At 40.3% G+C, this 25,124-nt stretch overlaps 1 protein-coding gene across 2 annotated transcripts; it reads left to right on the top strand.

Moving 5' to 3' along the window:
* The first annotated feature begins 843 nt into the window (after window positions 1-843).
* Window positions 844-22,501, top strand: EIF1AX (eukaryotic translation initiation factor 1A X-linked). Of its 2 annotated transcripts, none has more exons than XM_010595747.3 (7): window positions 844-1,076; window positions 9,258-9,341; window positions 12,423-12,526; window positions 14,780-14,830; window positions 16,137-16,218; window positions 17,460-17,551; window positions 20,844-22,501. In XM_010595747.3, exons 1-7 carry the CDS (start codon window positions 1,061-1,063, stop codon window positions 20,847-20,849), a joined length of 435 nt encoding a protein of 144 aa, XP_010594049.1. In that variant the 5' UTR covers window positions 844-1,060; the 3' UTR covers window positions 20,850-22,501. The 2 variants fall into 2 exon arrangements, with proteins under 2 accessions (XP_010594049.1, XP_064134153.1); XM_064278083.1 differs by lacking the exon at window positions 844-1,076 and adding an exon at window positions 1,110-6,421.
* Window positions 22,502-25,124: the final 2,623 nt, after the last annotated feature.

The raw sequence follows: 25,124 nt of genomic DNA, 5'->3' as shown, positions 1-25,124 counted from the left end.
GTCTTGTTTCATTTTTTGCAGATGAATATCCAGTTATGTCAACACCATTTGTTAAAAAGACTGTCTTTTCCCCATGTAACTGTTCTGGGGCCTTCGTCAAATACCAACTGCTCATATGTGGATGGATTTATTTGTGGATTCTCAATTCTGTTCCATTGGTCTATGTACCTGTTGCTGTACCAGGCTGTTTTGACTACTGTGGCTGTATAATAGGTTCTAAAATCAGGTAGAGTGAGGCCTCCCACTTTGTTCTTCTTTTTCAGTATACCAGGGTGGAAATCTTTACAGAAGCCAGCTGCCCCATCTTTTTCCCAAGGAGCAGCAGATGGGTTTGAACTGCTGACGCTTCAGTTAGCCGCTGAGCTCTTAACCACCGCGCCACCAAAATAATAACCATCTTGCAGATATTATGCTTTGGTAATGGATGATGGGGCGACTGGCCCTTTCCTCAGTCTCCAAGCCTGGCTGGATGGCAGAATGGGTTGTGTTAAAACTGAGCTTACTATGAGGTTCCAGTTAATGAGTCAGCAACTTGTCAAACTGGGAGACGCGGTTTTGTTACAGAGCAGCAGATGGCCAGCAATAGGCGAGCCTCAATCCGCCCTTAGCTCTGACGCACCACCCGTGGTCCCGCCCACTCCATTTATGACTCCACCTCTTTTCAGTTCACAGCCTTGCCCCCCGCCCGCCTCGTCCCGCCCGCTGAGAACCTGGTGGTCGCGCGACTCCATCAGTTCTAACAATAGGCGTTCGTCAGCCACGCCTGCGCTGTGGGGCTCGGGGGCGGGGGGGGGGCGGGGAGAGCCGAGCCTGCGGCGGTAGGCGGGGAAAAGTGACGCACGCAGCCGCGACGCCATTTGCTGCCGCCGAACATAAGCGCAGGCGGATCTCGGAAGAGCACGGTGTGGGGTTTTTTCTCGCACACGATCCGGCCTCCCACGCGTTCCTCGTCCCGCGCGCTCCTTCTGGTCAGCCCTCGCTCCCCTCCTAGAGTCGCCGCCGCAGCCGCCGCCACCACCCGGAAAGAAGTGCGAGACGCCACGAGGCCGCCGTCACCGCCATGCCTAAGAATAAAGGTAATGCTGCCCGAGCCCCGGGACCTCGGGTCTGCTCGGCCGGGTTTCCCCGGCCCTGCCCGCTGCCTGCGGGTTGCCGGGGCTGCAGTGACCTTCCTGCCTTTCCGCCCCAGCCGCACGCTCCTGGGGGCCCTGCACGCGACTCTGAGCTCAGAAGAAGAGCTGGAAAGTTACTCCTGCCTCCCAGTTTGGTCACACTGGGGTGGAGCCGACGCCATTTTTGTAGGGCCGCCTGCAGGAGAATGTGGGCTTTTGCTCCTAATTCGCGCTAGACTGACCGCGAGACTCCCGCTTGCGACAGGGACCCGTGGGGAGACTCCCCAAGCGGGCTGGGCTTCGCAAATCAGGCCCTTTGCCCTTCCCGGGCGTGGAGTTTAATTAAGCCCTGGAGGCAGTTCTTAACTTCAGGCACTATCGGGTACTTCTGCCTGGGTAAACTTTAAGAACAGTTTTGTATTGTTGAGGATGCTCTCTCTCCCTGAGGATGCTCTCTCTCCCTGGTAAACAGCGGGCGAAACCTTGATGCATTTTTAGGGTCCTGTCTAGGTTCATTCTCTCGCATTCTTTTCTAAAAGGGTTTAACATGTTTCTTTTTTTCGTAAGATCTTTTACATGTTTCTTTTTTTCGTAAGATCTTTTACATGTGTAGCCAAGTTTTCTGCTTTTGCTTCGGTATACATTGTGGTGGGAGTAAAGACCTTTAAGTTTTCTATATTCTGAGGCTAAACGTTCACAAATTATCAGACTTGAGAATAAGTTTATTTGAAACCTACAAGATGGAAGGCCTAACATAGGTAAAAGCAGAAAACTGGTACTGTCAATCCTGAAGAAATTGTCCTTTATATAGGTGTAAGGTGTTTCTGTCATTTTTAATATCCTTATAACCTCTCAGAAAATTGTGCAAGTAAGAACAGGGAAAAAAAAATTTTTTTTTTACAGGAAGGAGCTTATAGACATACTTGTATTTCATTCTACTTGACCGCTGGCTCTAGGGGTTCTGCTTCATTTCCTCTTTGTATCTGTAACCACTCACTTTATCTCTCGGAGTACTTCGGGGCAGTCCACCTTGCTGTCTCCAAAATGAAACGCACAGGTCCTTTTTGTAGCAAAGGTTTAACTGCTCATATTTTCTGGGAAAGACTGGGGATGATAAAAAGATTTTAAAAATCTTTTAGTTTTCTTCTAACTTCTCTAACCTCTGATTCCCTCTGTGATGGTAACTGGATCCATCCATAAGTATCCAATTCTCACCTTTATTTCTAGTGATGAGACTTCTCTTTCCCTCAGTAAGCTCTAAAGGACAGTAATAGTGTCTGTCTTAGTCACATTGGATCACTAGCACTTAGCATTTAGTAGATGCTCAATAAATATTTGTCAGATTAAATCACTTCCCCTCTGTTGACTCCACCCTTAGGTGAATTATAGGTTCCCCCTTTGGTTCCAAGGGGACAGGACATCTGCACGAAATGATATCTAGTTCACTAGCCTCATGTCTTGCTTAAGAATTATCAACTGGGAATTTCTCCCAAAACACATCTGATTGGTTTAAGGAGGGGATTTGGGAGTTTAGATTTAATGTAGGTACTAGCTAGCCGTTCTTTTAGAAAGAAAGCAAGGTAAAAAGTTAGAATAAACTGCTACTTTAATTGTTGTATGCTCATTTCTAGTCTCTTTCAAAAGAATTTAAAGTACATTCTATCACATCTCAGTAAAATAGAGAAGGGATGATCAGGGTGTGATTAATTCTGGTAAATTGACAAGCACTGAATCTTTTTATGTATGTAACATTTTGAGGCATACAAAAAAGCATAGGCAATATAATGAATGGCTGAGAATGCGTTACTGTGTATTTAAGAATTTACAACTGAGAATGCGTTACTGTGTATTTAAGAATTACAACTGAGAATGTGTTACTGTGTATTTAAGAATCACAACTGATGGGTTAAGCCCTCTGTGTACCACTCCCCAACCTCTACACCTCTTTTCCTCTTTCTGGAGACTGACGAATCTGGGTGGGTCAGGAAATTATTCTGTTTGGGTTTGTGAACTTTTCGTTGCTTCCAGGCTCTTCCCATGAGTCCCTTATTGTCACTACCACCTAGAGCCTTTCTCCCACTTTTGGAAGTGGCAACCAATGTGGTCTAGGTTCTAGAATGGGAACAAAATGCTGTGGAGAGGTACCCTGATGTGGGGGGTAGAAGAAAAATTAGATTTCAGTCTGGTCATCCTCACTCTCTGGCACTTTGACCTTAATGAGTTACTTAATTTCTCTCAGTTTCAGTGAACTCAGTAATTTTTGTTCTTACCTCTTAGGGTGATTGCGACAAGTAAACGGGTAGCATTTTTACATAGTGGGTTAAGAGCATAGTCACTGGGGCCATACTGCCTGATTCAAATCCTAGAGCTCACTTACTTAGATAAGTCACTTATCTTTCTAAGACCATTTTCTCTTGTGAAGTAAAGACAAAAAAATATTACCTATTTCATAGGCACAGGCTTGTGGGGCTTAATTGTAAATGATATGCAAATAAGACGCTTGGCTTGATGGGGCCTTTCAGAGGAGGGAGAGGGAGAGAAAGGCAGCTGAGGTGGAGATGAGGGCAAGGGTGAGTTTTCCCCAACAGTGAGAAGTCTACTTGGATTGAAGCATGAGGTAGTGAGAGAAAAGTGTTGAGAGGTAGATTGATGTTGTGTTTACGGATTAAGAGATTTATATTCTTTAAGGTTAGTTACGTTGCCACTAATAGAAATAAACCCATTGCCAGCAAGTCGATTCCAACTCATAGTGACCCGATAAGACAGAGTAGAACTGCCCCATAGGGTTTCCAAGGAACACCTGGTGGATTCGAACTGCTGACCTTTTGGTTAGCAGTCGAACTCTTAACCACTGCGCCACCATGTAGAAACAAGTTGATTAAGGAGCAGCTTTGTAAAACTAAGTTGAGTTTTGAGTGAAATTGTGTTTGAGATGACAGCACATTCAAATAGAAATGTAATGAGCCGTTAGGAGTATGAGGCCAACATTTAGTGGAAGTAAAATAGTGGGACTAAAATGTAAGATGAACATTGAAATGATCAAGAATAGTGCAAGTGGCCCTTTAAAAGTCAGAAAAGGAGAGTTTGAGAAAGGAAGTAATCAGCAATGTCATTATTTAATGTATAAAGAATAAGGAGGAAATTACAGATTTCTAAGGACATCAGTGAGAAAGAATTCTAGAACTCTAACTGGTAGGAAGAATCTAGAGGTACTTTGATCCTCTGTTTCTAACCCCCTCATTTTACAGAGGCTGGCACTAAGCTCCTGAGAGGTTAAAAGCTCTGCATCCTCTCCACCCTTCCCCTTAGCCTCCACATCTGGTCACATTGTCTTGTTTCTATCTCAGAAGTGCTCCACCTGTTTGTCCCTCCTCTTCTTCCTGTGCTCTATCCTAGGTCTTCTTCATTCTACCTGTAATAAGGACCATTCTACCTATAATAGGGACAATGACCTCACTGCTCTTCCACCCAGAGAATCATGTCACACCCCTGCTTTTTACTGAAGTATCTTTTATTTGAAAGTCTTAAGTAGTAAATATATTGACATGATTCAAATTTCCAAAAGTATAAAAATGAAATCTTCCTAAATCTGTCCCATTGCCACTTAAGTGCTCCTTCTCACAGGCAACCAATTACTTACATGTCCTTCCAGAGACATTTGATGCATCCTGCCTCCGGAGAGGAGCCGCCCATTTGGTCTCATGTATCTGCTTGAACTGAGAAGCACACTTCACTAGTATTATTTTATGTTTTATAGTCCAGTCTAATCTTTGCCTGGAGAGTGGTCTTCAGGAGTGGTTTTAGTTCTGAGTTAACATAGCTTTCAGGGGCCATGGCTTCTTGGTGAGACCGTTAAGTCTGGTTTTTTTTATGTAAGTGTGAGTTCTGTTCCATACTTTACTCCCACTCCGTCAAGGACTCTCTGTTGGGTTCCCTGTCAGGGTGGTCATTCGTGGTAGCGGGGCACCATGTAGTTCTTCTGGTCTCAGGCTGATGGAGTCTCCGCTTTATGTGGCTGTTTCTGTCTCTTGGGCTCATATTTTCCTTGTGTCTTTGGTGGTGTTCATTCTCCATTGCTCCAGGTGGGTTGGGACCAATTGATGCATCTTTGATGGCCACTTGCAAGCTTTTAAGACCCCAGACGCCACTCACCAAAGTGGGATGCGGAACATTTTCTTAATAAACTTTGATATGCCAATTGACCTAGCCGTCCCTCGAAACCATGAAGAATTTTGAATATATACAAAAGTAGATTAGTAAATGAACCTCTTTGGACCCATCTGCCAGCCCCCAAACACCATCAGTTTGTGGCTAGTCTGAATCAGGACCCAAGTATGGTTTGCATATTGTGATTGGCTGATACGTCTTTTGAGTCTTTTTTAATCTCTAGGTTTCCCTTCTGTCTGTTTTGTTGTTTTTTGTTTTCCCGTTTTCTTTGCATTTTATCTAATTAAGAAACCAGATTGTCTTGTAGAACTTCCCCCACGGTCTGGATTTTAGAGATTACACCCCCCATTGTACCTTGCTTTTTCAACTTCAGATACCTTGCTTAGTGGACTCCACTGCTTATAGCATAAAATCCAAACTAGTGGGTCTAAAGTGTTTCCTCCCCAGGTAGCGAGTCATTGCTCCTCCTCCACCACCACTGTGTCCTACTATTCCAGTAGCTGTCACTTCACCTTTTTCCCCAATCATCTCCTGCTCACACTTAGACCTTCTTCCAGAGGCTGGCAAGTGTGAGAGGGACAGGGCTATTTTCATAAAACTTACAAAGACCCATTATATCTCATACCTTGGCCTCCGTGGGCCTCTGTAGGAGAGACTCAGTGATGAGTGTACTGACCCAAATGGTTGTTATCTTCATGATCTAGGACTACATCAGTCTAACAAGAGAATCCAGGTGGCTGACCTAGAATTAAATTCACATCCCTTTAGGTCCACTTTTGCCTAAACTATCACACAGTTGGGTATACTAGCCAGGCTGGCCTGGGGTCACTCTTTGGGAAAAGAAAGAAGCATCATGCCCCAGATAATCAGGGTGGGATCCCAAGTTTTCAAAATAGGTCTGTATACCCCTCCACTTATTTCAACCTAGTCATTATCTAGGAGGCAGTGAAGTGGGGATAATGCCTTTCTGAGGACATCTGCATTCAGTGACCAGACTGTTTTACCAGGCAGGGTGTGTGAACCAGGAGGAGATGAGGGAGGTGGAATCCGAAATCTTTTCGAGTTGATTTTTTTGAAGTCCATTCAATCTCTTGATGATGCCAGCAGCGTGCGGGTGCTAAAGGGCATGAAATATCCATCAGGTACCTTATTGGCCTATCATTAAAAAAAAAAAAAAAATTTTTTTTTTTTTTTAATTTATCATACTGTAAATTGTCCCATTGGGCACAGCAGAAACCTTTAATTGTCGCCCTTTTTCTTTTCTTGGCCCCTTGCTCCAGAGTTGGTGCCAGATGTCAGTAGTAGTCCCTCCTGGCCTTAGGCAAGTACCCGGGCCAAGGGATCCCTTTCTGTCTGCTCCTGTGCGTGCTGCTGTGTTACGCCTCCAGGTGCTCAGTGCCTGTGGCTACCCCTGAGCCCAGGGCTTCATCTTTGGTGCTGGCCAAGCCTGACTATGGTCGAGGCCATGCCCAAGAGCGCAGCCAGCTCTGCACTGTTCGGTGAGGCTTTGCATTCACTTTCATTTTTGAGTGGCCTCACTCTTGAAGCTCAAGCAAATGAGCTTGTGAAGTTTTCAGTCCACCCAACACGTTCTATCTAGTAGCAAGGTCTTCACTGCTTACACCATTTATTTCAGCTTTGGAAACTAGCTTAGCAACCACAGCCACATTGCCTCACTGCCCCGTTGTCAAGATACCATGTCTTAAATGTCCACCTGGAGGCGAGTCAGCAACAACCAAGGCACCATTTGGGCAGCTTGTTTCAATTTTACCTCTCTCCACTCAGCCTCTGAACATGAAAGAACAATGAGGGGACCCTTACTTCTCTCCCTCTCTTACAAATTGGATCAGAACATTTGCTGCTGGATCCTGGGAGGGTTTTTCATGTTCACAAACCCAACCCCTTGGGCCTTATCCTTCTTCTTTTAGAAACCCATGTCTCTGTCAGCATCCCATCCTCATTGCTAAAACTATCAGGAACCGCGAAGGGTCTGAAGCTTTACCTTCCTTGTAAGCTGACAGGTTAGCCTTTTATAATTCATGGATGCTGGCATAAGATATTAAACTCCTGGGTTAGAGACAAAGGACTTTATTACTCACACTGTCACAGCAGAGGGTTATATTACAGGAGAGGAACTCAGGGTCAGGGGCCCAGCAGTTCTTGAGCCATCAGCAAACACCAGTCACACATGTCCCCACCCCTGTGGTGGTGGTCACTTTGACCTACTTACTTGCCTGCGTGACCATCTACAGAAACTGCTCAGGAGACGATAAGCTTTGAAATCTGGCACATGTGGCAAGAACATGCAGAGATGCTTGGGGCCCGTAGTGGACTGCCTCTCCCAACAGTCTCCAGCATCTAACAAAGTACCTACTTGGTCCTAGGAGGCATTCAAACATTTGCTAAGTTGACTTGAATAGAGTTTTCTCATACATGTCCATATATATTCCCAGAAATAAAATTATTAGGAAGAAGAATCTGCATGTTTTTCAGGCCGTTCATAAATATTGCTGACTTGTTTTTCTAGAAAGATGGTACCAATTCGTTGTTAATGTTAGCCACCGTTTATTGGTAGATTGTGGCAGGTGCTGTACTAGGCACCAAACGTCTGTTACTTGCATAATCTTCACTGTTGTCTGTAAGGAAGGTGATAATTGTGGTAATGATTTCCATTTTTTATATAAGAGTTAGGTTAAGTAAAAAGTCTTCCATAGAGGCAAAGCCAGGATTTGAATTTGATTCCAAAGCCTATGTTTTCCCTTTGAATTTCACTGCTTCCCATCAGCGTTGAGAGAGCTAGTGTCAGGTACCCTTGCCCACATTTATAACATTGCAGTCTTTTTTCTATCAGAGTATGTGTACGTAGTTTAAAAAGTCACATAATACAAGACTTATATATTATAATGAAAAATGCTTGTACCGTGCCTCACCTTCCGTACTTCTGATTCCTGCTACCCAGAGTTAACAATAAATGGCATTTCCCCCGAATTGGCTTTCTTGGCCAAATCTATCCCGTTACATCTTCCCTTAGCCCCACTCAGGTTGCACTGTTGTAGAATTCTATGCCAGTGGTTCTTGAAACTGGGACAAAGCTGCTGAAATGGATATCACTCTCTGATTTGCAAAAAATAATGTCTAAATTTGTTTCTTAAATAAGATTTTCTTAAACCTTTGGCACTTACCACTTGGCCTGATGGTAAATATTACAGATGGCAAAACGAATGAACAGTAGCAAATATCAAGAGAAAAATCCAGAAGCAGGTGACCAAGTTGGGGTCACAGCTAGATACATGTCGTACATATTGTGTGCTTTTGGTGAGTACAATTATTCCTTGTTTGTGCCATGAAATTGAGACTTTCAGTATTCATGGTGCTCTGCTACTGAAAGTTTGAAAAAAAACACAGTTCTTGGTCCAACCGCTCTTAGCTCCTTTTGGAAACTTAGATCAGGTTCCTTACATAAGGGCTGGCTTCAGAAGGCACACAAGATTTTAGTTCAGAAGAATATGTACGGGATGCCATTTTTGTTTGGAAAGGCTAGATGCTGAAGTGAAATGTTTTTCTACAACTTTTATATAATGTGTGCTTTTTTGGTATGTACTTTATGCCAGGAAAAAATCCCAAAAGGAATTTCTAAGAAGGGTCCAAAAACCCACTGCCTTCAAGTTGATTCTGACTCATAGCGACCCGGTAGAACAGAGTAGAACTGTTCCATAGGGTTTCCAAGGCTGTAATCTTTACAGAAGCAGACCGCCACATCTTTCTCCTGCATATGGCTGGTGGGTTCGAACCGCCGACCTTTTGGTTAGCAGATAACCACTGCTCCACCAGGGCTCCTTCTAAGAAGGGTAGAGGGATGACAATATGTATGTGTTAATTATAATTGAATTTTGCCAGGTTACTTTAATTTAGTTTCTTTTTTTTATACTGGTTTGCAGATGATTGATATCTTCACTTTTTTTTTTTTTTAATCATTAGGTAAAGGAGGTAAAAACAGACGCAGAGGTAAGAATGAGAATGAGTCTGAAAAAAGAGAGCTGGTGTTCAAAGAGGATGGGCAAGGTAAGCATTTCAGAAGTTAGGCTGGTTCTAGTAACATTTCTTTTTTAAGTACAGAATTTTAGTCTCTAACATAATCCTGGGCAGTAATTCTCTTGTCCCTGTTTGCTCTTCTCCATTTCTCATCCCCTATACTTCTCCAAGCCTTTTGGTAATCATTTCTTGATGTACCCAGCCTATGTTGAAGGCTGGTGGCTTTTTTGTTAACATAGACATTTCCTTGTTTTGCATAGACACTCAGGTTTAAACTTAGAGTGAATTGTAGAGTTCAGAGAGGATTAAACTTTGGAGCCATGGTTGCCAATTCCATGACTTAGTGGGCCTTTTTTTAATTCAGATAGTCTCTGACTTAGGACAGGATTCCATTCTGATAACTGTACTGTAAGTCAGTTCTGAAATAAGTTGAATACCTCATTCTTTCTTTTTTTTAGTTTTCATTATTATAGCCTTTTATTAGCAGTATCTATAAATCATAATATTGAACATCTGTGAGTGAACACCTGAAATTGATGACATCAGCAAATTTTGTGCTGTAACATTGTATGTAGTACATATTACTAACACTAAGATGTACCAAAAACCAGCCGGTCATAAGAGCAGTTTTGGTCATGATTTGAATACGTCAACTGTTGGGGACTACCTGTAGTAGGTAGTGTTACACAGTGTGTTTAGTAGACCTTGGATGTGAAGCCTTTATAGGCCCCTCAGTTCTCTCTTGCTGTTAGCATATTATTGTATAAAATATGAAAAATCAGAACAGAACAATTGACATGAAGCTAGTAAAACTAATCCTGACTGGAGCACTTTCTTTATTTCCCCATGTTTTTATTTTGAACAATTTCAGACCTTCAGAAAAGTTGCAGTATTAGTCCAGTGAACTCCCTTAAGCCCTTCATCTACTTTATTAGTAATGTTTTTACTAAACCATTTGAAAATTGATTGCGGACACCATGATACTTTTCCTTTATTACTTCATTATGTATCTCCTAAAAACAAGTATATTCTGAAGTACAATTGTGGAATTATAATTCTGTTCTACAGTGGAATTATGCTCAGGTAAAACGCTAATGTATAATATTACCTAGGGTATAGTCCATATTCAGATTTCTCTAATTGTCTCAATAATTTCTAGCTCTTCTTAACAAAAAAAATCTTTATTTTATCTTTTGAGTAGAACTTTTGATGAATTTGTTCATACGCTGCATATAAGCCACTGAAAAGGGAGTATCTTCAAAACCTCCTGTTTCTCAGCCTTAGTCATTCTTGTCTTTGTTAGCAGTTGACTTTATTTGGGCAGTCACTGTTTTCTTTTTCATATATTTCCCTCACTTTGGAAGAGAAACTGGCTCTATGTTGACTAGCTACTTTGAGGCACGAGGTGATGTGCTAGGCTCACTTGCTGTAGTCTGAGGAACTCACTTCTCCATGTCAGATCCTCAGTTGAGCCTTTTCAATTCATGCCTCAGTATATTTATGGATTGGAAACCCTGGTGGCGAAGTGGTTAAGATCTACGGCTGCTAACCAGAAGGTTGGCAGTTCGAATCCACCAGCTTCTCCTTGGAAACCCTATGGGGCAGTTCTACCCTGTCCTATAGGGTTGCTATGAGTCAGAATCGACTCAAAGGCAAAGGGTTTTAGTACAGGTATATTTACAGATAAGCTGGTGTCCTTTTTGAGGGCCAGTCGTCCATGTAACTTCCATAATCTAAAGGCTCTGAAGTGATGCCCCGCCTCATGTCTTTTGTCATTTAGTAGCAGAAGAAACAGGCCCACGTGCAAGCTAAAGGCATAATCTTCTCAGAGAGCTTTTCAAATGGCAGTGAAGTTAGGTGGCTTCCTGGGTACCCTTTGAGAAAGATTTTGGTTAAAAGTTTGGCATTTTACCTGGGAACATGTTTCTGATTCTACCAGAACTTTAATCACTAAGATATTCTAACTTAGCAACGATGTTATTAATGTTTAAGCTACTGTTATTTGCGGAGTTTACTAAAATTATATGCGATTTGCCTCTGAAGGTCCTGAGGGAAAGGATAGCCAAAACGGGGCTTGGATCTGAATGTGTGAGATTGATGAGGCACCTTGAGATCTGAAAGTAGAGCGTACGGTTGCGAAGACAGTAGGCAATCTACTTGCTCAAAATTAGTAGATAATTAAAATATTTGTAATAGCAGAGACAGCTTGTGGAAATGGCATTATAAAGTGTTGGTTCTGGCTTTGCCCTGAACTAGCTTGTGACCTTGGACAAATCACTTGGCTTCTGTAGGCTTCTGTTTATTAAATGAGGGAGTTGGCATAGATACACATAGCTGGGAAAGGCTTTAGAAACTGGCAGACAACAAAGAGTTCTCTGGTTTCCCTGGGTAAAATTAGAATATGTGTCACCTTTTGAAAGGGATCTCAGGGTAGAATACTTACCCTTTTTTGCTGTTCAAGTAATGTCCTTTAAAAAAATGGCACACACACACGGTTTGGCCTAATTTAGCAGTAAAAACAGTTCATCATCCATAGGCTAAACCAGTTTATACATTGTTACATTTTAATAAATTTATTACAAAATAGATGTACAATAAGATATACAAACCCCCAAAAAAAAAAACCCCACCGTCATCAAGGTGATTCTGACACGTACCGATCCCATAGGGGTTCCAAGGCTGTAAATCATTGTGGAAGCAGACTGCCACATCTCTCTCCCACAGAGCCACTGGTGGTTTTGAGCCACCAACCTTTCAGTTAGCAGTCGATCGCTTTGACCAAGAGCCACCAGGACTCTTCACAATAAAATGTAAAGGGTAACAAATGCCTGTTCACTAGTACTCAGAAATGAACCATTACCAGCTTTGTGTCTCTCCCAGATTATTTCTCTTCTTCCTTTTGGTCCCTAAGGTAATCCTTCTCCTGAATTTGCATTTATTTATACTTTTACTTATTTTTTTACTTATCTATACTTTTACTGCATGTGTTTATCCCTAACCAGTACAGCAGTGTGTTCTCACTTGTCAGTTTTGTGTGGACTTGTCATTTTTATTTTGCTCTTATCAAATGTTGAACAATATCATACCCTTTTCTTCTTCCCCTCCCTGCAGAGTATGCTCAGGTAATCAAAATGTTGGGAAATGGACGATTAGAAGCAATGTGTTTTGATGGTGTAAAGAGGTTATGTCACATCAGAGGAAAATTGAGAAAAAAGGTAGGTGTGGAGATTTGTTTTACTTTAATATAAAATTGGTGAGGGGAAAAATTGTCTCTATATTCAATTTTTATGGGCCAAGGGTAATTCCTTGGTTATCTAGTACTGCTTACAACAGAAATACTACAAATGGATGGCTCTAACAAACAAGTTTATTCTCTCACAGTCTAGGAGATGAGAAGTGTGAATTCAGGGCGCCAGCTCCAGGGGAGGGCTTTGTCTGTCAGCTCTGGGGGAGAGTCCTTGTCATCAGTCTTGCCCTGGTTGAGGAGCTTCTGAGGCGCAGGGGCCCTGGGTCCAAAGGATGCCCTGTGCTCCCGGTGCTTCTTTCTTGGTGGTGTGAGGTCCCCCTGTCTCTCTGTTCTCTTCTCTTTTATATCTCAAAAGAGGTTGGTTTAAGACACAATCTAATCTTGTAGATTGATTCCTGCTTCATTAACATACCCAAAACCCAGTGCCCTAGAGTCGATTCTGACTCATAGTGACCCTATAGGACAGTGTAGAACCGCCCCATAGAGTTTCCAAGGAGTGCCTGGCAAATTTGAACCGCTGACCCTTTGGTTAGCAGCCGTAGCACTTAACCACTACGCCACCAGGGTTTCCCCTCGTTACACATAACTGCCGCTAATCCCACCTCATCCACATCATAGAGATAGGATTTACAACAACAACAAAAAAAAACCAACCCCAGTGCTGCTGAGTCGATTCCGACTCATAGTGACCCTATAGGACAGAGTAGAACTGCCCCATAGAGTTTCCAAGGAGCGCCTGGCGGATTTGAGCTGCCAACCTTTTGGTTAGCAGCTGTAGCACTTAACCACTACACCACCAGGGTTTCCGACAGGATTTACAACACAGTGGAAAAATCACATCAGATAACAAAAATGGTAGCAATCACACAATACTGGGAATCATGGCCTAGCTGAGTTGACAGATATTGGGGGGGGGGGGGCACAGTTCAATCCATGACAGATAAGTTCCCAAAGAATTCAGTGGAACAAGATTTTCCTATGATGAGTCAAACAACAAAATCTTCGATGATAATTTTACACACATTCTATTGTATAAAACATTTGTATCACCTATGCTGTATTCCTGCTCAGGTTGTTTAACCTGAATCTGCTCATGGAGAAACAGTGGACAAATCCAAATTGAGGGCGTTTTGTGAAACAAATGGCCTGCCTCTTAATCAAATGTTAGAGTTGAGAAAGAAAGAAAAAAAAAAAGCTGGGAACTGCTCCAGATTAAAGGAGACTGATGAGACCTGATAAACTTGTTGCCCTTGAGTTGATTCCAACTCACAGCGGCCCTATAGGACGGAGTAGAACTGCCACATAGGGTTTCCAAGGAGTGGCTGGTGGATTTGAACTGCTGACCTTTTCGTTAGCAGTTGAAGTCTGATTGAATCTGCTTTGGGAGTGGCGTGGTGGGAATAGTAGTAAAGCGTATTGAAAATATTTAAATGTGAAGTGTATTAGATAAGTGTTTATTCATGTGAAACTTGTTGAGTATGATCATGAATGGGCTAATTCACCATCACAAGAGCTGTTCAGGTAGACTAATCAGGTTGCTTAAAAGTCCTTTCCAATTCTGATTTTATGATTTTTAAACATCTTGGTTTGCTAATCCTTCTAACTAAGGATTTGGTTTGGTAATCTTTACCGAACTGAATAGGTTTTGTGGAGCTGTGTATATGTAGGTGGGTGGGCAGGCAGACAGATGGAAGGAAGGAGGTAGATAAAACCACTTTATTTTCTGTTCTCATATATGGTAGATAACTAACCGTGTCGGGGTGGTTCACGATTAAAAATCTCGTGATTTCTAAACTGATTAAATCTTACACTGAAATTATTAAACTGCCAAGTAGGTAAAGTAAGTCTTATATTTTAACATTCCCCCTGCCCCCGCCCCCCCCAAAAAAAACCAAACCCATTGCTGTCGAGTCAATTCATAATCTGTAGGACAGAGTAGAGCTGCCCTGTAGGGTTTCCAAGGAGCTACTGGTGGATTCAAACTGCGAACCTTTTGGTTAGCAGCCGAGCTCTTAACCACTGTGCAACCAGGGCTCCAGATTATAGAAAATTTAAAACAGGCTCAGCTGCTTACTGTAGTTTTTTTCTCCTAATTCTAAATAGAGACTTCTCCCAAAGTTGGGTGAATAGTATGTATATTTTATGGGAAGACTGATTTGACATTGCTCTTGATCCTTTGCTTTTCTTTTAAGAATAACGTGCAGTGAATTTTCCTTTCTAGGTTTGGATAAATACCTCAGACATCATATTGGTTGGTCTACGAGACTATCAGGTAAAAATTGCATTTAAATTTTTTTTGTTTACTTGCTTGAATTCGATGAACCATTAGTGTTTAGAACATAAGTCATAACATAACCTGCTTTGAATTCACACCGTTTTCATGACCATTTTCTTCTTTGATAATAACCGTAACCCCAAGAGAAGAGAAAGTTATTAACTCCCTGTTTGACAGATAAGGCTCTGAAAGAAGTAACATTCCGAGTATAAAGTGACAGCCAAGCCCAACTCTTCTGATTGTTTATCTCCCACGGTCTTTCTGTTCTCCTGCTACTTGAAGGGTGGTCCAGAGATCTGTGGTGTCATCGTCCCCTGGAAACTTGTTAGAAATGCAGATTCTCAGGCCCCACCCCAGGCCTCCCAGATCTGCACCTGTGATGTCCATGGACATTATAGTTTCAGAAATGAGCTGGTCTGAATCACAGGACCCCTGCAGTGCAGTGGTTAAAGCACTCGGCTACTAACCGAAAGGTCAGCATTTCACATCCACCAGCCGCTGCTTGGAAACCCTATGGGGCAGTTCTACTCCGTCCTGTAGGGTCGCTATGAGTCAGAATTGACTCAGTGGCAGTGGAGTTGTTTTTGGTTTGGGGTTTGGTCTGAAATCACACTGCCCTTGCATCACTGCGATCATTTTAATTGCCTTTGTTTGGACCTGCTTTATGAGCAATCAACTTATATCCTTTTTTCTTCCTTTACTGAGTCAGATTCTCTTCAGATGGGGAAGTGTGAACATTCAAAGGCCATGGTTCTCCATTGGGTGTTTGCATCAGAAACACCCATAGAGTTTTTAAAAATAACAAATTCTTGGGCTTCACCTCAGGTCTATCTATCTTCTATAAAAGCTCTACGGGAGGTATGTATCAGTGTTCTGATTGATACATACCTTTAGAACCACTGATAGATGGAAAAGTATATTAATTTCCTTGGGTCGTTACACCAGTCTCAATTTTCGGAATGCAGTGTTTGATCACTCTTCAAAATAATGCTCACAGGGAATTTTTGTATTTCAAAAGACAAGGTTCTGCATGGTTCTGCTCTTTTTCAAGTGAAATCGGTAAGAATCTTTCTTACTAAGCTCTTCATCATTATTCAGTCATGCGCATGCATGCAAGCTTCTTCCTACTGGTTGAAACCCAAGAATGTTTTTTAAAGGGTGGGAGAAAACTTAAAAATCTAAAAAAGGAAAAGCATTTCTAACAGAACAGTGAGATTTAATTTCTTAATCATTGTGAAAATTATGAACTAACTGACAGTATTTTGGCACAATCCGTTCTAAAAGTTATTTGTTTATTTTTAAGGATAACAAAGCTGATGTAATTTTAAAATACAACGCAGATGAAGCTAGAAGTCTGAAGGCATATGGCGAGCTTCCAGAGCATGGTAACGTCTGAATTGTTATATTAACCTGTCATGTGATATAATTGTCTCTTGGTGTTTGGATGCAGGATTTTGGTAGCATTTTGCGTATTTGTACGTGTGTGTGGTTACATGATTAGTTTTAAGTATACCTGCCTACACTTTATGATAATAAAAAAAACTCTGTTGCCGTTGAGTTGAACTGCCCCATAGAGTTTCCAAGGAGCGCCTGGTGGATTCAAACTGCCGACCTTTTAGTTAGCAGCCATAGCACCTAACCACTATGCCACCAGGGTTTCCTTATAATACTGGATGCTGTAAAATAGAAGTAACTGGAATCTGTTCTTAATACACTTGGTGTGAATGGTTATACTTTATAAGCCATGGACTTCGGTATAATAGCAGTCAAAGGAATAATTTTGTTAATGCCATTTAAAAAAAAAATCAAAAGACTGTCCGTGTTCATCTAAGTTAAACATGAAGCAAAGACAGTAATTAGATGCTGCTGTTGATTTTTATTTTTGAGAAGCCAGTTTCAGTCCATCTTACCCTAGTATCTTAGTATCTCCTAAGGTTTTTTTAAACCAACGTTCCTTCCCCCCCTTAAATAAAAAGTAATGCAGAAAACTTGAATAAAACAAAAATAAGTCTCATAACCTCATCAAAGGGGAAATGTAGTGTACAGACTATTACACATATACATACTATTTTGTAAGCCTACATTTTTTTACTTTGCAGTTTTTGGAGGCTTTTTGGTTTTTTGTTTTGGCTCTGTTACTTTTTTTTTCATGATTTAAGCGTGAAAATCCTGAGATTATTTACTAGGCATTTCCAATCTAGGACATGCTCATATATCTGGGACTAGGCCTCAAGCTTCCTGGTGCACTTTTACTGCTTAGAGCTAAAATTTGACCAAATCTTTCTGGTGATTTGATGAGTCTGATGACTAGTGAACCAGCTGTTCCTAGCTCAGGAGAAGTTGTTAGCATGTGCCTGGAAGTTTGTAATAGCTTCAGAATTAGTGTGACTCCAGCATTCTCCTTAAAACTGTCTTTTTGAACAGAAGAACAATACTGCTGTGCATAGTAGGGTTGTTAGGTAGAAGTTGGGAGGATTTTTCTTGTCATGAAACTTTGTTTGAATTATAGTTTGACTTGTAAGAATCCCCTCTTATAGTTGAACATTTGATCTCAGACCCACTTTCAGTGGACACTTATTTGTTTTAATAATACCTGGATTATGTGAGTATATTATTGTGTTTTTAGCGAAAATCAACGAAACGGATACATTTGGTCCTGGAGATGATGATGAAATCCAGTTTGATGACATTGGAGATGATGATGAGGACATTGATGATGTAAGTAGACAAACCCTGCATTGTTCTATTTTGCTTTTGAATTATCCACAGAAAAATCAGCTCTCGCCCTAGCTCCCTTTAGTCTGAGAATACTGAACACTTAAATAAGGGAGTATTGTAAGACTTGTCACTCTTTAAATTCTGTGTTATTTAGAAGCCAGCTGGCCAAACTGTTTATACTCTGAGAATTCTTATAATCCTTTTTTAAACATTTCCTGAAAAGATTAATATTTGCTTTGGCAATATGAATGCTAGGCGCTCTATCATCATAACATGTTTAATTAAGAGTTTCTGAAGAGGTAGCTATTAAGAAATTAAGCAGCCATTTGCGAGAAATATAGAATCTCAAAAGAACCTGCCTTCTCTTAATTGAACCATTAGTATGTTTAAAAAAAAAAAAGAATCTTGTTTGAACCAGCCTGATAAGTATTGGAATTACAACATTAAAAGGCTTTTTAAAATGGAGGCCTGTTGCCAATGGGGTGATGTTATTTTATTTGTTGGGTAGACACTATTGGCCAACTCTTGATTTGGAGCTGCTGTGTTTATTTTGAGGAAAATGTATTGGTCTTCCTTAAAATAAAGCACTGTTGCCCACCAGAGTAAATGCCTCACTGCCCTTCTGCTGTTACTATATTTGAATGAAATTCAATATACCTTTTTTTGGGCAATATAAATTTATTGAACAACTGGGGGTGCTATGATAAGTTACTCTTAAATCTGATCTAGACTCATTTTTTTTTGTTTGTTTTTTTGTACTTTAGATGAAGGTTTATAAAACAAACTGGTTTCTTATCAATTAGTACACACATTGCTTTATGACATTGGTTAACAACCCCACGACATGTCGACACTCTCCCTTCTCAACCCTGGGTTCCCTATTACCAGCTTTCCTGTTTCCTCCTGCCTTCTAGTCCCTGTCCCAGGGCTTGTGCGCCCCTTTAGTCTTATTTTGTTCCATGGGCCTGTTCTATCTTTGGCTGAAGGGTGAACCTCAGAAGACGTGTCCGGGGGCCATACTCTGAGTTTCTCCACTAGATTCTCCTTTTAAACCCCCTTTAATAAAAATGTAGTCGAGAAACCCCGTGTGTACATAAATTGGGAAATAATAAATTGATGAGTGTTTTGATTCAAAGATGAAATGTTAAAATACTTAGAGCAGTTATTCCTGACCGAGATTGTACAACAGAATTACCATAGCTTTTCAGAAATACCAAGGCTGGTCTTGGCAAAGCCCAAGTTGGCCATCACAAGTGCTACCCACACCGTGATTCTACAATTAACATTTTATTTATTCATCCATCAATCCATCTTATATTTTAATGTATCTCCAAACCATTTAGAATACTCACATCATGAGTTAAAGAAAAATTGAGTACATAATACCATTGTATATATGCACTTATGAATTGTTAAACATAAAATACTACTCAAGTAATGTTACGTACATTTAAAAACATACCCAGAAATAGAAAATGAAAAGGAATGAGAAATGTAGTTATCATTCTGTTATTTTCTCAATGTACCTCCCTTTGGAGACCCTGAGCCAGAGGACTCTTTATGACTAAACTGTTAATATTACTTGGCATTAGAGTTAACAGTTATATTCTGTGGCAGGAACCTGGCATGCATTGGTTAAGAGCAGATCCAGACATTTTGACAGCTGAACTGGGGTTGAAGGCCACTTTAGAAGGTGAACGAAGCTAACCTTTTCACGTGCATGAACACAGAACCACGTATGCAGAGGGAATAGGCCGAGGTTCCAGAAGGGTTAAGGTTTTCCTCAGAACACAAGTTTCTGGATCTGTGCCAACACTTCCTTGCCCTGTGCCCAGCAGGTTGGCAGGGGAAGAGATGATACAATGAAAGGAATTTGATTACCATGACCGTTTTGTGGTTAACCACCTGAGAACCCTACCTCTTCCCTGAGACATTGCTCCAGGTGGTTTACAGCTATTCTCTGCCCTTAAAGCCTATAACCAAACTGACCCAGAGGAGGAGAATTTGGCCATACCACACTTGTCCCATCCTTGAAGAAATCATGCTCCATGTCTGTTCCCAGTCCCAAAATACAAAATCTAATTGCTAGCACAAAAAGAAGGCAGGAAGGAAGGACGTGCTAAACTTTATTAAGAATATTCTGGTCCTGGGCAGAGCTGGAGAAAAATGTTTTTCAAACTTAGATATGTGTGAAATAGAGAAAAGCTTCTGAAAGCCTTTAAAGAATCACTCAAGTGCCCAAAGTCCATCAAATGGGGAAAAGACAGTCTTTTTAACAAATGGTGCTGGCAGAAGTGGATGTCAATCTGCAAAAAAGTGAATGGGACCCATACCTCATACCATATACAAAAACTAGCTCAAAATGTTTCAAAGACCTAAATGTAAAGCCAAGAACTTTAAAAGCCTGTGAGTGACCATCAAGGATACTCCACTGAGACACATGGGAAAGATTAGTCCAAAGGACTAATGGACCACATCTACCACGGCCTCCACCAGACTGAGCCCAGTACTAGATGATGCCCCGCTACGACCACTGACTGCTCTAACAGGGATCATAATAGAGGGTCCTGGACAGAGCTGGAGAAAAATGTAGAACAAAATTCTAACTCAAAAAGAAAGACCAGATTGCTGGCCTGACAGAGTGGAGAAACCCTGAGAGTATGGCCCCAGGCACCCTTTCAGCTCAGTAATGAGGTCACTCTTGAGGTTCACCCTTCAGCCAAAGATTGAACAGGCCCATAGAACAAAACCAGACTAAAGGGGTACACCAGCCCTGGGGCAGGGACTAGGAGGCAGGAGGGAACAGGAAAGCTGGCAATAGGGAACCCAAGGTTGAAAAGGGAGACTGTTGACATGTCATGGAGCTGTTAACCAATGTCAGAACATTGTGTGTACTGACTGTTTAATGAGAAACTAGTTTGTTCTGTAAACCTTCATCTAAAGGACAATAAAAAATTAAAACAATAGTCTACATAATATAGAACGTTCAGGAGGAGATCATAAAGATTTACTGCAGCAGTCTGGGATCGAGAAAAATCTGGTGTCCAGAATTCCCTCTTCAAACAGATTTGTTTCCCAGATTGCCCAAGGGGGCAAATGTCTTCCTTATACGTATCTAAAAAACCAAACCAAACCCAGTGCCATCTAGTTGATTCAGACTCACAGTGACCCTATAGAACAGAGTAGAACTGCCCCCATAGTTTCCAAGGAGCACCAAGGTTTCCTTATACGTATTAGACCTTATAATTTAAGAATATTTTTTTGTTTGACCTGATGCTCTTTTCACTTTCAGATCTAAATTGAACCCAACATTTACATTCCATTTTTTTCTGAGGATTGTCCTACAATTTGGATTTCGGCTCTGATTCGTTGTAGAAGATTAAAATTTCATTAGCATGACTGCAGCTTGTTAAAGCAGACTGGTTTGTTGTTAAGGTATTTGTGTTTAAAAACAGATAATGCTGAATTAATCTTAAATGAAATGTTAAACTCAGTTTGTTCTTTTGATTTAATGGAGCTCATGGATAAAAGACCACAACATCTACTGTTTAAAAAAAGAAGGAAAAAATGCTGTACTGTCTTCCCTGCTTTGACTAGTTCACTTCTAGGAAATGAATATTTCGAATGAATCACTTGCCCTATACTCATCATGGATTCAGATTAAGCCCTAGTTTTGATTAGTCTGTTGACTGTACAGAGTCTTTCTGTATATTCCCGTTACCTAGATGCTCCCTTGAGATTTTGATACAATTTAAAAGAGGCAGAAGTCTGTATTTGAAGTCAAAATGAGTAGATCTGTTTTTCATATTTAAGTAGCATGTGGCTATTTTTATACTAATTTTGATATTGTGTAATTCTTTTCATGATCTTGTGTTGCCGCCATAGACATATCAATGAAAAGGCATCTCTAAAATGCAGTTTTTAGAATCTCGGTTTTAATAGCAATTTTGAATTTGTAAAGTTAGTAGTTGCAGAAATTGAACACTAGGTGGCACCCAATTATCTTAACTTTGGAAGTATTGATAAAATTGTGACAAATTTTTACATCATGTGCATAGGAAATTTTCCAAACAGATTGTCTTGATGGTATGCATGTATGTAGACTATTTTTTCAAAAAAAGTTTATGTTAAAAGTTTCGTTTTTTTTTCCAAAAGTCATACATAGTAAGCTATTTTGAGTGCTTTATAAACACTTAAATTATGTGTAAATGGAAATCTAATTTCATAACCCACCACTGCTGTTGAGTTGATTCTGACACATAGCGACCTTATAGGGCAAAGTAGAACTGTCCCATAGGGTTTCTAAAACTGTAATTTTTAGGGAGCAGACTGCCACATCTTTCTCCCGTGGAGCCGCTGGTAGGTTAAAACCACCAGCCTTTCTCTTAGCAGCCGAGCACCTAACCACTGTGCCACCGGGGCTCCTTGTACACATTAAGTCTTTTTCAGACTATCCCTAAGCTAGGGAAAGAGTAGGGCATCACAGCTTAATGAAAAGCCAAGTCTTCAATTTCTGAAAGGAAAAGCTACAGCTAATAAAGAAAAGTCGTGCTGCAGAGTATATTATATCTATACATTATGTTAAGGATGGGTTTTATTGTGTGTACATTTTTTTTTTTTGTATAGGAAATTTAGGTTTACCCTTTTTTAAAGTTACCAACTCTAAGATGAAAATAAGGGCTGGGCTAGTTAGACCTCACTGGCCACATTTAAATCTTATGCAACTTTAGAAGAAGAGATCCATCATATAGCTTGTGAATTGGTCTCCAGAGAACTTTCCAGTGATGAAAAGTAATATAAAGCAGAATAAACCTTCACATAACTTCAGAAAACCAGCAAATTTTCCCTAATCCCTCTCTGGTATAATTTCCTAAATGTGAAAAATCTGAGGTCGGAATATGTACTAATAAAACATTAAATTGAAGAATAGGAATTAAGAGTGTACAAAAATGTGGTTTGTTTCTTTTTCTGTGGAGTTCCTGGACACTTACTAGGCGGAACGGATCCGACACCAAGGACTGGTTTGTAATTGTGAGAAACCAGCCTTGAAGGACTGACTGATTGTCTTCATCAGAATCAAAACTTCCTGAGATATTTAGGCTTCTGTAGATAAAAGTGTTGTGTTGAATTTATAGTACAGATCCTTCCACATTTTATTCCTAAGACTGTGCGAACTGCATGTGTAATATAGGTCATGGGAGGGATAGTGCAGCTAAACATTCAGGTGTCTACTTACCTCCTCTAACAAATATGCTTTGTCTCAAGAGTCAGCAAATTAAAGCTATGACCCCAGTTTGTGTGTTTGCTGGTGGCGGGGGGGGTTCCCCTTGCTAGGTAGTTATAGTCCAGTCTAGTGCTATTTTATCCTGGAAAATCTCAAATTATGGTGATGAATCATAGTTGGGACAAAGTTGTAGCTTATATGCAACACTACTGGGAGGAGTTATTTTACTAACTTATATTTCATGTGGAAATTGTACGGTTTCATTGATTGGCTATTTCAAATACTTAATGGAAGTGGTCTTCAGGAAAAGTTTTTTTGTGTGATATTGACTTCTATAATACAGTGACGTAAGCTGTGCCCAGAAAGAAAATAAAATGAAAGAAATCCAAGGATAATAATACTAAGAGTGTGTAATAGTTGATTACTAATGAATTTGATAGGATTGCATTTTTCACGTGGTGTTTATTCTATTTCCAGTTAGAGTATAAAGATGTTGTATTACGGAGGTGGCTGAATAACCAGACCAATTAAGCATTTGTGTAAAACAACCTGGCTACATTCAGTTGTTTGTTGAATCTTTCTTGAACATCCAGCCTCTAAAGAGATCATCCCTTGGGCCTGTAAACTATGCATGATGGGAAGCCTTGTATTTTATTAAAGAATGGCCATTGGTTTTCCTTACCACATCTGTGAAATCATGGCTATAAATCTAGATGCTTATACAAACTCCTTGTGATTGGTAGTTTAATCTCTTTGTTGTGTAAATATTATGTGATGCTTCGTAACATCTCTAATAGGTATAAACTGTCAGTATTGACTTCACAGCAACTCTAATTAATAGATAAAAGCATGTTTTCAGTAAAATACCTAGCTAGATTCATAATTGATACTTGTATTCCATACAGATTTAATGACATCCACCTTTAACTGGCTTGACAGTATCCTAGTAAAAGCGAGATTGTTTTTGTTACCTGTCATAGAGATTAAAAGATTTGTTTTGGTATGAGATGTTTATCTTTATCCTGCTTAGTAAGGGTGAGTTTCATTTATGCTGTTTGGGGTCCCATGAACTTTTACACACCACTTTGTGTTGTTCCCCCCGCCCGCCATTTTAACCATTTTTAAGTGTACAGTTAGTAACATTATTGTGCAACCATCACTACTATTCATTTCCTGAAGTGTTTCTTTACCCCCATCAGAAACTCAGTACCCCTTAAGCAGTAATTCCCACCACTTTGTGTTTTTGATTTACTTTTAACCGTCATTTATTTTATCCATGCTTTTTGCTTCCTATTCAGAAAAGAACAGAATCTGAATTCTTATTACAAATTCGATAAGACACTAGACTATCAGGTATAGCATGAACTGAGGAATTTGGGAAGTGTATTGGATTTTGCCTTTTCTTCCCCGCCATCTGCAAGGTAATTAAGAGGCAGTGTGATGGAGAGGTGAAGACTATGGCCCCTGGAGTCAGGCTGTCTGTACCTTAACCCCCACTCTGCCCTCTCCTGGCAGGTGACCACAGGATCTTCTCTAACTTGTCTCAGCTTCAGGCTTCTCCCCTGTAAGATGAGATGAGAAGAATAGAAGCAGCCTAAAGGAATTTGGAGGGGGGGCTTCAGTAAGCCTCACATGTAATGCTGCTTTTCACTTGATATCCAGGACTGTGTAATACAGAATATGTACATCTTTTATATTCTATATTTGGCATTTCTTTTACTCAGTCTTCGATTCCTATAATAGAACATGTAGAATATATATTTGTATATCCACGTCAACACAATATTTAAAACAATTGCTGCCAACTTCATTTAACATAAGATTAACTTAAAGATGGAAGATTTCTAAGTTGCTTGAGGATACTTTGCAAAATACCAGCTGCTGTTAGAGAAAGTTTATAGTTATTAATATTGATAGCTTTGGTTGTATTTCATTCTTAAGTCTTCAGTAAGTTCTTTTACATCCTTTTATTATAGATTCATGACAGCTAATTAGCACTGATTGGTTTAGAGGATTCCTTTCCCATCATATTTGGAATGATGTAAAGAAATCAGCTGCAAACTATTGCAATTGGAAAATAAAATATGAAGTAACTTTCAACAATGTACACAATCTGCTCTTTTCAAACTGCTTATGATTATGACATTTTTTAAAACTAAACTTTTATTCGTTGTGATTCTTTTCTGAAAAAATGTTTTTTTTAAAGCTTAATTTTGATACATGAGGAAAAGATATATTTTATCTATGTTTTATTTTTGTGTTTGGTTGTTTGAATGAACCCATTCTGTCAGACTCCAAATAGGGGGTTGCATTTTCTGGGTGACTGAACTTGCCATAAACCTGTGCTGG

The sequence above is a fragment of the Loxodonta africana genome, chromosome X (assembly GCF_030014295.1).
Source record: "Loxodonta africana isolate mLoxAfr1 chromosome X, mLoxAfr1.hap2, whole genome shotgun sequence".
Taxonomy (NCBI): Eukaryota; Metazoa; Chordata; class Mammalia; order Proboscidea; family Elephantidae; genus Loxodonta; species Loxodonta africana.
The sequence above is the reverse complement of the archived record's forward strand: the minus strand, read 5'-3'. Positions and strand labels throughout refer to the sequence as shown.